This window comes from Pavona decussata, unplaced genomic scaffold (assembly GCF_977016875.1).
Source record: "Pavona decussata unplaced genomic scaffold, jaPavDecu1.1 SCAFFOLD_115, whole genome shotgun sequence".
Classification (NCBI taxonomy): domain Eukaryota; kingdom Metazoa; phylum Cnidaria; class Anthozoa; order Scleractinia; family Agariciidae; genus Pavona; species Pavona decussata.
In genome coordinates, this window is record NW_028145529.1 from 375024 (window position 1) to 391174 (window position 16151).

The 16151-nt window shown below is 42.1% G+C and overlaps 1 protein-coding gene and 1 pseudogene across 2 annotated transcripts in view; one reads left to right on the forward strand and one right to left on the reverse strand.

The window, feature by feature from the left end:
- Positions 1 to 380: 380 nt before the first annotated feature.
- LOC146469877 (uncharacterized) overlaps positions 381 to 16151 on the reverse strand; it is a 30735-nt gene continuing 14964 nt past the window's right edge. For both annotated transcript variants that reach the window (XM_085122723.1, XM_085122724.1), the window contains exons 9-17: positions 10340 to 10959; positions 9809 to 9990; positions 8408 to 8612; positions 7173 to 7306; positions 6148 to 6219; positions 4744 to 4842; positions 4106 to 4310; positions 3395 to 3499; positions 381 to 2738 (exon numbers count right to left, since the gene is read on the reverse strand). In XM_085122723.1, coding sequence (XP_084978849.1) covers positions 2143 to 2738; positions 3395 to 3499; positions 4106 to 4310; positions 4744 to 4842; positions 6148 to 6219; positions 7173 to 7306; positions 8408 to 8612; positions 9809 to 9990; positions 10340 to 10959 — 2218 coding nt within the window. In that variant the 3' untranslated portion in view covers positions 381 to 2142. The remainder of the gene's footprint in view (positions 2739 to 3394; positions 3500 to 4105; positions 4311 to 4743; positions 4843 to 6147; positions 6220 to 7172; positions 7307 to 8407; positions 8613 to 9808; positions 9991 to 10339; positions 10960 to 16151) is intronic.
- On the forward strand, positions 13091 to 15357 carry LOC146469878 (uncharacterized; annotated as a pseudogene).

Genomic DNA, 16151 nt, shown 5'->3' on the forward strand with positions numbered 1-16151 from the left:
TACTACCCGTGCGCTAGAAATGAACTTTGCGGCTTCAAAACAAAACTTTCAAAATTAATTTCTTCCGGAATAAATATGCTATGGAAACGATTAAACTATCTGTGTAAAACTTGGAGAATGTAGAATAAGCAAAAAAAGCATCGTTGGCTATCATATGCTTATTTCTTTCACACGTGCAATTCGATGCTAAGGAATTCGATAGGGGCGGGAAACGAATTTGGTAGGGCAGGCGTTCCTCTCTCCTGGAAGCCTACACACAACACGTGACAAAAAAAAAATGAAGGAACGTACGGTTTAGGTCAAGGGTTAGTCCAGAGAAACAAAGAGAAACATTCACGTGAGAAATGTTCCTTTTGTATAATGAGAAATGTTAATCAACCTTTAGTTACATTATGCTTTATTGATACCAAATGAACTATCTCAAAATCCTAGAGCAATGATCTACTGTACAAGCTATTTCAGTTATAAAAGATACAGAGTAATTACAGTAATAGTTATACTACACAAAAAATTTTATAAAAATATTCTTTCCAGCCACATCATAATTAGTATGGCCTCGTTTGTTCCAGCAATACATTTTATTTTTGTTACCAGGTTATCAATAAATCTATTTGCTTCAATAAAACGACTATTTCAAGCTCAAAAAAATCACTTCTCCTTTCGGTAACAAATTTCTTTTAAAATCAGTTGGGAGACTACACTATCAAAAATATGTTTTTGTCAAGCCCCACGCCTTCTAAATTACCGATGTGGTAGGTACATTGATGGTTTAATCATTCTAGGGAATGATTGACTAAACTCGGAGACCATCACGGTTTCTACTGTAAGACTGAAATTAGCGACCTTAAGCTGCGACAACGACAACTTCAGAAAACAACAGTTTTTATTAGCAAAACACTGGCTCTGTACCCGCGTTGTACGGCGAGATGAATTTCTTTGCCTTTCTCTGGGAAAAAAAGTGAAATGACCAATGACGAAATGAAATGAGAACGTCAAAAACACCACGATTCAATTTCTTTTTCTCGCTGAACTTTACAGCCGCCACTATGACTTTAGCTATAGGGTATCTCGTTATCATTATCGTTAATTTATTCGCAGAACGTGAATTTAATTCCTATGTTACGTTTTCGTTGGTGTCGTCAAAGACCCTGGTTAAGGTCCCTAATATCAGCCCTATCACCGTGAAACAAACTAAATTTTGAAAGGTGACTCGGTTCGTTTTGCGATTCCCAAGCTTCATAGTTGTTTGATATCCTCTCCAAACGTCCACAAACCAAACAGGAAAAACATGTAGGGTTCTCAACCAATCAAGAGAGAAAGTTTTCGCGCTCTGCACTAGTTTCCCTTTTTGAGTTACGAGTTCTGAATTGGTTTAATATGCAAACGACAGTCGCTAGAAGCTAGCCAAAATACCTTAAATGTAATCCGCGCAACTACCACCTGTTTTCAGCAAATTTCAATGCCCCTTACTGCGACACACCAAAAATCCTCGTCAACCAATAGCACAGGGGCTCGGTAATTCATTAAAATACAACATCTAAGAAATGAGATGAAATAATCACCTTATGAACGTTCAGGTGCATTTTCAAATGAGCATATATATTCGGCGATTTCGTGCCTCAATTTTTGCATTATATTTGGGATAACTAAGACGCATGACAGCAATCACGGCCTCGGTGTTTGCTAGGTTTGGCGTGTCCAGAAATCAAAAGAAACCTTTCTTAACAAGATAATTGTAATCGATTATTGTCGAAAAAACCACCAGCGCCTAGTAAAGCATATGCAAATGAAAATAGTCCCTATTGTACACACTTTCACTGGCTTTTGACAAAGAATAACTAAAAAAAAAGGAATCTAAAGACGTGACTAATTATTGAAGCCTCAGCACCTCCACCACTACATCTTTGTATTGCAAAGTCTTCTGAAGTTTGATGAAATATTCGCACTCGGATTTGAATAAACAGCCATTTTCCAAATTTCTTTGCCTCTGTTTAAACACTAACCTTTGTGCAAATGTTGACAAATGAAAGTGAGTTTTTCAAACTTTCTGTGGCATTTTTGTGCAGTAGATTTTGCAACGTTTTGTACCTTAATGACAATCGAACTACCCTGCTGAATAAGTGATGGTCAAAAATATTCTTCTTAAACCGGTTGTGATAATTTTTGGGCGAGATTTCTAGACCCATAACCAGCTCGTGAAGGCGGTCTTCCATCAGGCAAGAGGTGAACTCTTTCATCAGTGCTGCTTGCTATACTGGTGGCACTTCCCATACTGCTGACGCTTGCTTGAGATGTCAACCGGCGGTTTTCCTGGCTTTGCCGTCGTTTCCGTGGCTTGGAGCGGCCGCGGTGCTGCCGGATTGCTTCCAGGACCCGCTCATCTGGGGGCGGAGGAAGGTTCTCATCATCGAACGCCCACACCATATGCAGCGGTCCACGCTTCCACGGCGCACGCGCGACCACGTGGAACAACGTCACGCCCCTGTGCCACAGGAGGGTCAAGAACTGTATCGCAATGATGAAGCCGTAGATGCAGAGAAAAGCTAGACCAAGGACGTTGGTTCCCAGGAATTTAAGGTGTTCCTGCTCGATAAGAGTCACAAGGAAGATCATCCAAAGGGCGTTTGCTATGGCGAAGAACATCAGGGTGGAGTTACGGAGGTCTTCAAGCTTTTCTTTGAGTTCCTCGACTGCACCAAATATAGCGGATTCCGGAACAAGGCACGCTTGGCGCAGACCTGCAAAACATGGAGCACGGTTAAACGTGTTGTACAATCTGGCGGAAAGAAAATCTGGTACAAGAAAATAAAGCCATTTTAACGGGCTTAATCCGGAATAAAAATGTTGCGAAATTTCTGGTAAGTCGAGTCGTGAACCCAAACATTAAAGTCGAAAACTCCACCTCAAACAATTAATCGCCCAGATGAAAGAGACTGCTGTAAAAAACGGTCTTCATCAAACATATCAAGACATGCATGTGAATAAGTATTTTCTTATACACATGTAAAGAGATTTATTGGGTATAACTAAAAATGATAAAGAAAAGGGTAGGTGCGAACGGGACACGAGAGCCCATGCGAGGTACCACCCTGTTAAGTTAAAACTATACGTCATCAGCGCGATAAAACAAACAAGCAAAATATGTAGGGAAACTACAAAAAAAGTCAAGACTAAGATCTGTGTCAGGAACAGGTTCTTACGAGTGTCCAAGTGCATGGTTTCTCGATATCAAAAGTTGACTGAAAAAGGTCAGAAAAAATTGGTTTAACAGAACGCTGGAAAGACTGCGGGCTAGAGAAACTGCTAAGAGGTGCTAAAGTACAAGAGTAGATCCACAGTTTAAATATACGATTAGAGAACGAGACCTGAAAGTTGGATCTCAAAGATAAACTACCTTCCCAGAAGTGATATTCCAATCCATTGTCCTGGTTATGAATCTTTAGGTCCAAAACACCCACTTTGCTTGTCTCTTCACGGGCGTGGCGAATTCTCCTTTGAGCTGTGAAAGAAGGCCAAAATAATTAACTACAGCCACACACGCCTACACAATCTGACCATAAGAACGAACATAAAGAGAAAATATTCCCTCATTCCTCCAAACCGCTAGCTAAGTGGTTTACAACTGTCGAACGTAATTCGCGTTTGGTTTTAATTTACTATCCTCTGTGATTAGTTAGCAAAACTCGCGCCACTTTTTCAACCAATGAAAAACAAAATCAAAACCAATCGTGACTTCCTCCTACGCGTTTTCCCGCGCATGGCTGCGGTTACGCGTTCTGATTGGTTCATTGAGCTGTTTACATATGTTCTGATTGGCCAGGCTAATTGGTGTTAGTGACGACACTAATTGAGAACCGCCGGCTCAATCCGAAAAGGCGTAACGAAAAACAAAACTTTTCACTCTCGCGCTTGAACAAGCGTCGAACCCGTTTTTAGGTAAACAAAAGTGCTGTTAGCCTTGAGCTCGTGTTCGAGTCTCTAGTGAAAATATAGCTTCGTAGAAACCCCGCGGGCAGAGTGGATGAGAGATACTCAAAGTCATATGTTGCTACAGTTATTCCAGCAAGACGCCAGTAGTAGGGTTGCTAGACTCATTTGAACTTACATTCACTCGGGTACTGTACTTTCTGAATCGCTTTGTACATCTTGTCCAAGTGTCCCGGTTTGAAGATGTTGAAGTCGTTCTTTAGAGTTTCCTTGTTCATAATCTTTAGATCTTCAAGCATGCGTGGTTCCGTGTAGCCGCACTGGGCAAAATTCTCCCAGTATTCGTCTAACCCCAGATCGCTCAGCCAATCCTCCACGTTTTCCTAACAATTCACAAACAAACACCATAAACAAACAGGCTAATGGCCTAATAGTTGGGAGACCACTTGGTCTGTTGAACTTCCCATACTGTCGTTTTGGTGCTGTAAGTTAAAACGTAGAACGTTGGGAATGACATGTGAAGCAGGGATGGCGCAGTGGTGAGAGCACTCGGCTCTCACTAATGCCGTCCGGGTTCGATTCCTGGACTCCGTGTCCATCTTTGCTTGTTCTCGGTCTTGCTCCGAGAAGACTATGCGGTTGACTGCCATTACATAATTTGATTTTATTGTCCCATTCTCATAACAAACTCCTGAGGGGTTTTAATACTTGACAAAAACCGAACTCCATCTTTACTAGACTTCACGCAAGATGCCCTTGCTTGACAACTAACTACTTAAAATAGATGAAACAAAAAATAAACAGCTGTATTCCTACCGGTACTTCCTGTGCTATATCCAGTTGAGGAAGTTTTTCAATTGCATACAACAGCTTTTTCCGGTGCCCACGTTTGTCGATTCCAATGGCCCTCAGGTCCTAAGGAAACCAAAAGTTTACAAATGACACCCAAGAAACTTCATTTTACTTAGCCTACACATCCTGAGAGAGCAAGACTTAAACGGCTCTGAGAAAATCTTACAGTGGCTGCCAGGAAGATTTCGAAATTCTCTCAGTGTCGTGTCACCTGGCCAACTCATCCCTCTCCTTATATTGCTTTAGGTCTAAGTCTATCATACTCCTTTCCAATCTATCTACATGCTTCAAATGAACAACATATATTACGAATCTTTGTGTTCATAACAAAATCCCAGTCGCTTCAGGTTCGATTCCCGGGCTCGTCGTTGAGTTGTTGTTGGTTCTCGTCCTTGCGCCGAGAGGTTTCTCTCCGGCTACCCCGGTTTTCCCCTCTCCTCAAAAACCAATTTCCAAATTCCAATTTGATCTGGAGAGTGTCCCCATACTGTAACGCGCATTTGATCAACTCGTCATGGAATTATGCGCTGTACAAATGTACAAAATAAGCCGGTAATTTGACCACCATTAAGAGATTCGCGAGCTGACGTTTCCAGCGTTAGCCCCTCGTTTCGCTCTGACGAAGGGTTAACGCGCGAAACGTCAGCTCTGAAATCTCTTTATGGCGGCCAAAATACCTGCTCAAGTCGTGTACATAACTGCGAAGGTCACTTATTTAATACTTCTGTCATCTGCAGTTCAAATATATGGATTTAAAGGGGAAGTCTCATGGGGTTTTTGACCTGTTTGGTTAAAAATGGTGAACTAAGACCTTCACATAGCTACAAAACAATTTTAGAACAAAGAGAAGAAGATCAACTCAATTCTTAAAAGGAACAACTCGTGATCTGTTCCAGCGCATTTTGGAAACAAAAATGCTAGAACTTGAAAAACATTAGCCTCAGTAACATTTCAAGTTTCAATCCATACCGGCGTACTCTGTCTCTGGTTAGAGGCACTAATCGACAGTTTTATTGCACTGGGGTGATCATTTATAACAAACTTGACAATTATAAAATTATTTCGTTGTTTCTGCTGACAGACAAACATTTTTGGGTTTTGAAATGATGGCGAATTTGAGTGATACTTTCCCTTTAATGCATTTCACTTCGATTTTCGTATACTATCGCCCAAATCGACCAAATATTTCTGCCCGGTGCAGAATGGTATAAAACACCACAATTGTTCCCATGGCTAATGCCTTACTAACATAATGGTGTGCTCGGAATAGTACATAAGCAGCAAAGACGATAGAAAAGGCGCTGGAAAATAGAAAGAGAAGAAAACATTAACTCTAATAGGACGCTAAATTTTACTGTAAACACATACCCGATCTGTCATGCCAGCAATGAAGCTAACATTGTCATAGCCATTGTCTTTGAAGTTGCCCAAGTACAGTTGCTATCAAAACAGAATAAAAATTATTGTTAAGCATCAACAACTTTAATCACTATTCCTATTAATACGAACAGGAAGCAGTTTCCATTCCTTCACTACTCTGGACATTACTTTGGTTATTTAACCCCGGAATTTCTTTGAGACCTTTGCTTTTGTGTTTCTGACGAATGTTTAATTTCTCTATGATCGCAAAACGATCACAAAAAGGCAAAAATTCCGCGATTATATCGAAACAACACTTCTGTGATCGCTTACGATCGCTTGCCATCGTCTGCGATCCTGTGGCGGCGATTGCAGACGAACACAACAGACAGACTATCGACTTCGATAAACTGTGATCACCCAGATCACCGTGAGATCACATGGAAACATCGCGCAATCGAAACTCATCCCATTCATATTCGACCAATTCCCATGTCTAAGAACAATACAGGAAGAATAGATGACTTTTGAGAGCGTTCGAGATCCTTTCCGATCTGAGTATTGATCATATAGAAACACAACTTGCGTTCGAACGAGTGAACAATACGATTCACACCAGCTGGGCATGAAAGCCGGGCACAGACATTATCCATTATCAATTCAACAGCGAGTTCAGGACATAAAAAACAAACCACTGCTCGAAGAAAATTCCTTTAACTTGGCAACAGAAATGAGTCCTTTGGTAGTAAAAGAGAACTTCTTTGAGTTTCAAGTCAGGCACTAGTAAAAGTTGTATCAATTGGCATCATCAAGGCAGGGGTACACAAGTAACTTTCTTTACTGTTTCACCTTTCAAAGACGAGACTCAACAAATTGGATATGCCTCGTTCCGAGCATAACAAGAAGAGCTGAACAAGATCATGAGAGAGTAAACGAAAGCGTCAACTCATACTTTGTGACCACAAATTGCAAATAACAAAAATCTTCAAAATGGCGTCCTGCTGCCACCGAATGTACTCCATGTAAGCCCTTACCAGAAATTCTCCTTGGAGCCAGTCTTCAACAGGAGTTTCAGGATGCATTCGAGGGAGCTTGGGAGCGAATGTAACCTTCTTGTCACCAGGGTAACGCCATTTTGTGTAACGGCCGCTGTCCTCTCTCAGGCCATCTGTTGGTGAATTATGAAAGAGAAAGCAAGGGAAGTGATATGGCCATAACGATTCAAACTAGCAACTACGTGACTAACGAAAGATATACTTTACGGTTGATGAAAATACCAGTTAAAAAAGAAAGGTTGAAATCTTGTTGATATTTGGACATTGTAAATAAGAACTTGAAAGGAGTTGTACGCTCGTGAGCAGGATTGAAAGTTTTCCTAATGTACATGTATACAGATACGTGAGCCTCCGAGAGCCGAGTACAGCCTTTCTATGATATTCACTAACCAATAATTCACGCTTGTTACACGGTCCATTTCGAAATTAAAATTCATTGACCCATTGAGGGATTGATTGATTCAGGGTCCATTTATTTGTAGATCAACTGATTGATTTATTAACTGACTGATCGACCTATTGACTGACTTGACTGACTGACTGACTGACTGACCGACCGACCGACCGACCGACCGACCGACCGACCGACCGACTTGACTGACTGACTGACTTGACTGACTGACTGACTGACTGACTGACTGACTGACTGACTGACTGATAAGAATGGGTAGCTGTTCACAGGCTAACTGCCTGACCGATTGATGGTTTGAGTCTTCACCGATTTTAAATTATGAAAGTTTGGTCCACAGGTTTTAAATTTAACTGAAAGTGAAGTGCACCCATATGGTTTTAATTTTCTAAAGGTTTCTATTATCTTTCTTTTACAAATTTCTATTCGCTTATGAAATGCCAACAGCAGTGAAATTCATAAACGGAAAAACAAACGCAACATTTTAAACAAAAAAGTTCAACGTGCTTTCGTGATCAGCTGAGCTCAAATGTGATTCACTCATAATATAAGTCGGATAAACACACTTTTAGAGGTGATCCAGGCTTTCACTTTGTAGGCTACACGGGAAATACACAGGCCATACCCGAGTTGATTTGAACCTCATTATCAGTCAAATTAGTTTTCATTCATCTGCACAGAAAATTGAATTTCACATGAAAAGCTTTCCACGTAGCCTCGCTTTTGTGATGAGTTCAAAACAACTCGGAAATGGCCTATTTGCATGAGTATTAGTGTTAAATGTGCATTTCCAGAGCGCGCTAACCGCGAGAAAGTCTTCGAGCCAGTGGTAGCTTCAAAGCCGACTTGGGCGGTGCCTCATCCAAGAGTTTAACGCTGACAGCAGCAGCACCGGCACCAGCACCAGCAGCTGACGGAGGCGGAGCACTCTCCTCAGTGGGTGCTTCATCCTCAGGAAGTTGTGTGGGGGCTTCGTCTTCAGAAGGTTGCACATCAGAAGAGGAATTTTCCTGCAGAAAAACAAAAAATATTTAACAGGCGATAAGATAAAAAACCGGTTGTATTCGGTAAATCAGTATTTTAAGAGTTTTTTCAACTGGCATGATCAAAAGGTCTGTAACACAAGCTTTCACAATTCTCTGGTATTTTTTGACCCATCCTATGGCACTGACAACTGTCAAATTACAGCCCAAATGCAAAACATTTGCAACTACCCATACTACCCAACGATAAGATAGAGGCCTTAAATCCAACAAATAGCTGTATGCTATGAGTTTCTGGCAGCCTCATTCCCAGGTCTAATCGTGCTTATCGAGCGTGCCGAGCTGCCTGTCTGAGGGTTGGGGCCGAGCTCCATGGCCCAAGGCGTCCTGGGAGCGTCTTGCCGATCAGCTCTACAGGTGACGTCACGTTCGACCGCGCGTTAAGGGAGACTGGGGACGAGGCGGAGTTTCTACTATGACAAAAATACAATAAAATCTGCAATTCCACAGCGACAAACCAATGAGTGGTGCCGGATCACTTGTAGACCTGGATCAGCAAATTATCTCAAATACAAAATATTAACGGCAGACTGATCCCAACGGCGGAGGTGACGAGCTTGAGAGAACAAACAACAAAAGCTAGAATAACTGAAATATATTTGTTTTTTTAAAAAAAAATTTTTTGGCCCGATATTTCGGTTTGCAATACAAACCTTCCTCGGGGGCTGAACGAAAAAGAAAAGTGAGAAACATAAAAGGATCGTTACAAAGAAGATTTAAAATATAAAATGCGCATCTTATATTGTAAATCTTCTTTGTAACGATCCGTTATTCTAGCTTTTGTTGTTTGTTCTCTCAAGCTCGTCACCTCCGCCGTTGGGATCAGTCTGCCGTTAATATTTTGTACTATGACAAACTAAGTGATTCATTCGTATTTAACACCCTTCAAATGAACTAAAGGATACTCTAGGATAAAGATATTTTCACTGTTAGGGTCGTCTACATTGGTCCATTCGAAATATTGGATACGCCTACTTTTCAACACTATAACATTGACTCGAGAGAAATGAAAATACTTGGAATTTTATTTTTAGCAGATGTATGTTTTCTTTGTGCAGAAATAAAATACATGACTGAGTCCAGGAGATTTTCTGAGAATGAAGACATTTCGACTTTTTTGACATCACTTATGCTGAATTATCCGGGGCAACGGCAGTTCTCACCTCTGTAGAGGTGGAAGGGGCCGAGTCAGTTGGACGTCCATCCACAACGTTGACCGCTGGCGGCTCAGGTGCGGGCTCAGGTCTACAGCACGTACAGCACGTACAAATATACTTAATTTTTTCCCAGAGGATCTTATACCAAGGGACATCATTCTCTTTCTTGGTTTTTGCTTCCCTTGTACCTATGGAAAAAAATGTCAAAAGAAACTTTTGACTATAAAGAAGTTAAAAAAATTAAAAAGATGAACTTATTACATGAAAGTGAATATCTGAGAATTCATCCATTTGAACTGTGGAAGAAAGAATGAATAAGCGAATGATCATCGCGGGTATATACGCAACTTAAGCAGTTGCGTAAAGAAAGCCTGAAAACAAGTATCCCAGAGGTCATGGGTTCGAATCCCGTTCAAGCCTGAATTTTTTTCAGGCTTTCTTTTCACAACTGCTTAAGTTGTGTATATAACTGCAATGACCATTCACTTATTCATGAAATTATCAAAACTGATTAACAAGTTCCAATATTCTCCTTACCCCATGATCGATCCGTCATGTTACAAATCGAGTACACTACAAGCAATAGATACCCAGATGGAAGGCACAACAGGTACCATAAACCATGACCCAGACACGCAGCTTCTGTGGGGTGTAAAATGGCTGCCAAAAAGTAGATCCCCATCAAACCGAGCAGATACAACGAGCTCACAGCAGCTGGCAGTCTATCTTCCAGTGGTACGGAGGCTGTAGTGGTTACTACAGGAGGCTCTTTAGTGGATACTGCAGTCGGCGCTGAAGGAGTCTCAGCTTCTAGCAGAAACTTTTGTGTGGGTGATGTGTGTGGTGAAGTGGGTTCGGGTGTCCACGGTAGTGTATGAGTTGTGGGACGGGGGCTAGGAGTTGGGGGGTGGGCTCGCTTGTATAGATCATCCCCAGCCTGCGCGGCGACACCCACTGCTACAAAGGCCATCAGTAGTGCAAAAATGATTGTCAGCAATTTTGCAACTTTCAGCTGGAATTCTTGGCTCGTGTACAGGCAGATTAAAGCAAAACCAATTGTGATTAAAGACAGAAGCACAAGTAGAACGGCATTGCTCTTAATTATGAAATCGGAATACGACAAACCACTAGCCATGATAAGTATCACTGTTGAAGGACTGCAAAAAAATGACAGCTACGTTACAAAGCGAACAGGCCATATATCTGAAGATTTTTATACCATGAATCCATTTTGACGCCTTATTGTGTAGGATCATTTTAAGAAAACATTAGAAGTTTGGATTTTCTGTTAGACGTTTTCAAAGCATTTCAAAACCTCATTAATAATTCATAAGCTCATTGGCCTATCAAATGGTCGATAAAACATCACGTAGAGTGGTTTTAAAACCCGATAAAACTTCCTCCTTTTTAGTATGCGGTGTTTAATGTTTTTCTTGTATGCTTATTTCCAACGTTCACAAAAGCATCGATGTTATGAACTCTCTTGACACACGCTTTTCCAGGAGTGTTTTTTGAAGCCGTTCAAAAAACTCGCAGCACGTGTCTTATCGGGATTTAAAACTATGAGGCGCACTGCTGCTTGTGTTTTAAATATTACGTTAGTCCAAAAGTAATTTTATGGTTTTATAATTTGATTCATTTTTAGAGCTTCAGTGTATATGATTTTTCTAAGTGAACATTAGGATTTAGGGGTTTTATTAGAAGTTAGTGATTAGTTGTTACGTTTTAGTCTTTGCGAGGTTGGCAACGGTTTGCCGTCCAACCATTGTTTGCTTAGGTTCTGGGCATCCAGAAGTTTACACTGCCTTTATAATAATAATAATAATAATAATAATAATAATAATAATAATAATAATAATAATAATAATAATAATAATAATAATAATAATAATAATAATAATAATAATGATAATAACAATAATAATAATAATAATAATAAGAATAAGAATAATAATAATAATAATAATAATAATAATAATAATAATAATAATAAAATTTAAAAAATTAAAAAAAAAAACAGTTGAACAACAAGCTCTACATTTACAGTACAAATGAGCTATGTAAGCCTAAATATCAAAGTACCCATTCTCATCCCTGTTTTTCATCTACTGCTTATAAAGGTGGTTGGGAGAAGTTGTAACATGAAGACATTTTGGCAGGTTATTTCTCAAAGCCTTGTTTGTTTGACCAAACAGTGATTTTGCGGTTGAAGAGAAACACACTTATCTACTGAAACTGCAAGTAATGTATTGGGTCAAAAAATTAACTGTAACAAGGAACATGGACCCACACTATACAGAAGGGATAGTTCCTTCCACCTTTTGTCACTGCTTCAACGTCACATTAGGGATGGCGGACATAGTAAGCAAGTAGGAAGTTAACGTTGTGGACTCGGTATTTCAAGAAATAAAGCCAAACATGTATTGAAAAAAAATTACCTTAGCTGTTTAAGAAGGGTGATTTTCCACTGGCTGAGTGAAATGAAAAAAGTGGAAAATGTTTTTCTCACACACCGCTGGGGGCCTGGGGATGGGTTTAGGTCATCTGACATGTAAGGCGGGCAGTTGTTTTTTGTTGACCGCCATTGCTTGACCTTTTTTGCGAAAGTGTGAGAAAATATTTGCATTTCTTATGAATAGTTAGTCACAAATCGTTAGTAAAGCATGTCGAAGGAAACTAGACGTTCGAAAAGGAGTTCTCGGGCGGTTAGGCGACTTGAGCCATACAACAAAAGCCCTAGTCAGCGAGGTCATAGTCAATCAAGTCAGGGATCAAGGCACGAAAGCCCGTAGCGTGAGGAACCTCCAAACCGAGCCGAAGAACCGCCAAGTTGGGCAAAGGAGCTGCTGCAGCAGCAGAAACTGTATTCCAAAGAGTTAAAGAAGCGGAAGAACGAGCATGATGATGCGAAGCTTCGAGAACATGGCAAACTGAGCGATCCGGAGCCGGAGTTTCGTTTCGAGGGAAACAAGAAGCAGTACAAACTTAATCGCGACGTCTTAGATAAAATCGACAGGGCTAAGAATACGAGTGATGATGAGTCCAGGACCGAGCTCCTCGAGGAAGGTGAGAAACTTCTTTTAGAACGGAATAAGCACATTTGCATTGCCGATAAGTATGGGTGGGACACGGTGGAATGTTATGCGGCCGAGCCGCTTGCTAGCGATTCTGGCGACGAGAAGCGGATAGAAAAAGCCATCAAAGAAAGCAAGCAACTCAGGGAGGAGAAACGAAAGGCAGCTGCAGCGAAGTGGAAAACGAAGAAGTCGCCCCCACAACGAGGAACTGATGGGCCGAAACGTGTGTTGGTTGAAAAAAGCCACAACTTCCGAATGGCGGGAAATATGTCGTCCAATATGGCACGTGACCCCATGCAGTTGTGTTTTCGCTGCGGTCGAAACGGCCATTACGCCCAGGATTGCCGTGCATCAGTCGCAAGCGGAGGTCCTGGATGGGGCCAGAACAATGGGCAATCATCTGGAAGTCAACAGTGATGCCGTGAACTTCCCACTAGAAGAGAGTGTACATAATGGATATCTTGAGTTCGAGAATGTTGATTTTGCTTGTCCCACGGTTGTGAAAGGCAGATTGAGGGAGAATATTTCATTTTGGCAGAACATTGGGGCTAGTAGGTGGGTGCTGCGTGTCCTTCAAGAAGGTTATAGCTTACCGTTTATTTTCCTTCTTCAGGAAGCCTTTTTCAGGAACCATCCTAGTGCTGTTGAAGATAATGTTTTTGTTTGCACTGAGATTTCAAAGTTACTGCTGTCTGGCGCTGTAGTGGAGGTAAAAAGTGAGGACTTGGCAGTATGCAACCCACTGGGTGTCGTGAGGAACTCTGCACAAAAATGCCGCCTAATCATGGACTTGCGTTATGTCAACCAGTACCTGAGGTCATTCAAATTTAAGTACGATGACATTCGCACAGCAGCAGACTTATTTCATAAAGATGATTGGTTTTTTAAATTTGATTAGAAGAGTGGCTATCATCACATCGAAATGTTTCCTCCACATTGTAAATACCTCGGATTTTCCTTATTCTACAAGGGGCAGCTACGGTTTTTTAAATTCACGGTCCTTCCGTTTGGCTTATCAACTGGTCCTTACCTCTTCATCAAGATTCAGAGGGCACTCGTGAAACACTGGAGGGGCAAAGGTTTTAGATTGTTTACATATCTCGATGATGGAGCGGGTGCAGACCGGGACCGAGGTGAGGCAGTCAGGTTGTCAGCTGAAGTTAGGAGGGACGTTTGGTTGAGTGGCTTCGTTGCCAACGAAGAGAAGAGTCAGTGGGACCCAGTACAATGTGGTGAACTCCTGGGCTTTATAATGGATTTGCGATCTGGAACCTTCAAGGTTCCACCAAGGAGAGTTGATGCTTTGAAACAACTGCTGAATGATACTATAGCTAAGAAATTTGTGGTTTCAGCATGTCACTTGTCACGCATCACTGGTTCACTGGTTTCGATGGGTCTTGCATTGGGCCCTGTAGCGCGTCTCTGGACAAGGGCACTCTACAGGGACGTATGTCAAAAAGCTTACTGGGACAGGCGTTTCTTGATATCTCAGGTGAGTCAAGCTGAGGTCCAGTTTTGGAGGGTAAATTTTGACACTGGTGGTTATCCAATATGGCCCCCTACTCCAAAAGTGGAGGTTATAACTTACTCAGATGCAAGTGGGCAAGGCTGGGGGGGTTTCGCCGTGCAGTTGAGTGATAAGGTAGCCAGGGGTAGCTGGTCCGGTGAAGAAAGTGGAAAAAGTTCTACGTTCAGAGAGGTGGCTGCCATCAGGCATGTGCTGGAATCTTTTGCAGATGAAGTCAGGGGTAAAGACGTGCTCCATCGCACCGATAACAAGAATGCGGAAATTGTTTTGTCAGTGGGAAGCCGCAACAAGGAGCTGCACATGGAGGCTGTGGCGGTTTACAGGTTGTGCCGGGAACTTGGCATGCGCTTGACAGTGGAGTGGGTTAGCAGAGATGAGAATACGAGAGCAGACGAGCTGTCGAGGTTGGAGGATTCAAATGACTACATGTTAGACCCAGCTTGCTTTAATTACCTTGACGCCTTGTGGGGTCCCCACACCATTGATAGGTTTGCTAGCCTGAAGACGAAGCAGTTGGAGAGGTACTGCAGCAGGTAACATAACCCAGGTTGTGTGGCAGCAGATGCATTTACAGTCTCTTGGTCTCATGAAGTTAATTGGCTTTTCCCTCCTCCATACCTGGTTCCACGTGTGTTGAGGGACATGTCAACAGGAAGGGAGAATGGCACCTTGATTGTTCCTGAGTGGCGTTCAGCCAGCTGGTGGCACTTCTAGTGGAGAAGAGTGGGAGCTGGAAGTCCTTTATTAGCCAGTCCATACAGATTCAACCATACGAAGGGATCTTCCTATCAGGATCCGCAGCTGGTGACATTTTCACAGCGGGCGTTCCTTCCTTCTCCATTCTGGACATTCCTCTTGGTGGAACTACTATGATGAAGTCTGTTTTGGACCTTGTTTTCTGCTCTTGTGATTGTAAGCCAGCCAACATTGCCATTATGGGAACTGGATAGATTGTGTGGCTCATAACTGGTCATTTGTTGTTTTGACAAGGCAGCAGGCTTTTATGACTACGCTGTGGATTGACAGCAACTACGTTTGAACACTACTGTGACTAGCGGTTTATTGCCATTGTGGCAAAGTAGACCCCAGCTGTGTTGGCCTAAGGGGTACCGCTAGCGCTGGTTATCGGTGTGTGCTCGCTGTATCTAAATGTGGATGTGCGTACGGTTTTTGAACGCTTTGTTTGCTGTTTTGGCAAAGTAGCCTTGGCCGTGTTGGCCAAAGGGGTACATCATTCTAGTGTTGGTTGCCAGTGTGCATATGTTGGCTAGTTTGTAAGCCTTATTAGTCTTGCTGTTTGGGCATGTTTTAATTAGTGTTATGGAGGTGTTAATGTACGTGGTGTTTTACTCAGTACATTTCTCTTTCAGTTTCTAGCCCTGCCCCAGAGGGTGCTTACTTATCTGACTGGTTACGTGGGGAAACTATGACTCACCCTAGGCTAAAGCATCTCGCGAAGTCTCTACCAGCGATCCTGATCTAGGACAGAGCACATAAGACAGTGAGCACTTATGCCCGTGCTTATGAAGCGTGGCGAACATGGGCTGTCCAGTGTGAGGCCACTCCCCTACCAGCAGATCCTACAGTGTTTTCCTTGTATTTGGTACACCTTATTCAGCAGGACCGATCAGTTTCCTGTGTTAACTCTGCTATCTATGGAGCCAGCTGGGTCCACAAGAAGAGCGGCTATCAGCAGCTGAGTGACCATCCTCTCGTGCAGCAGGTGGCGGAGGCCGCAAGAAGG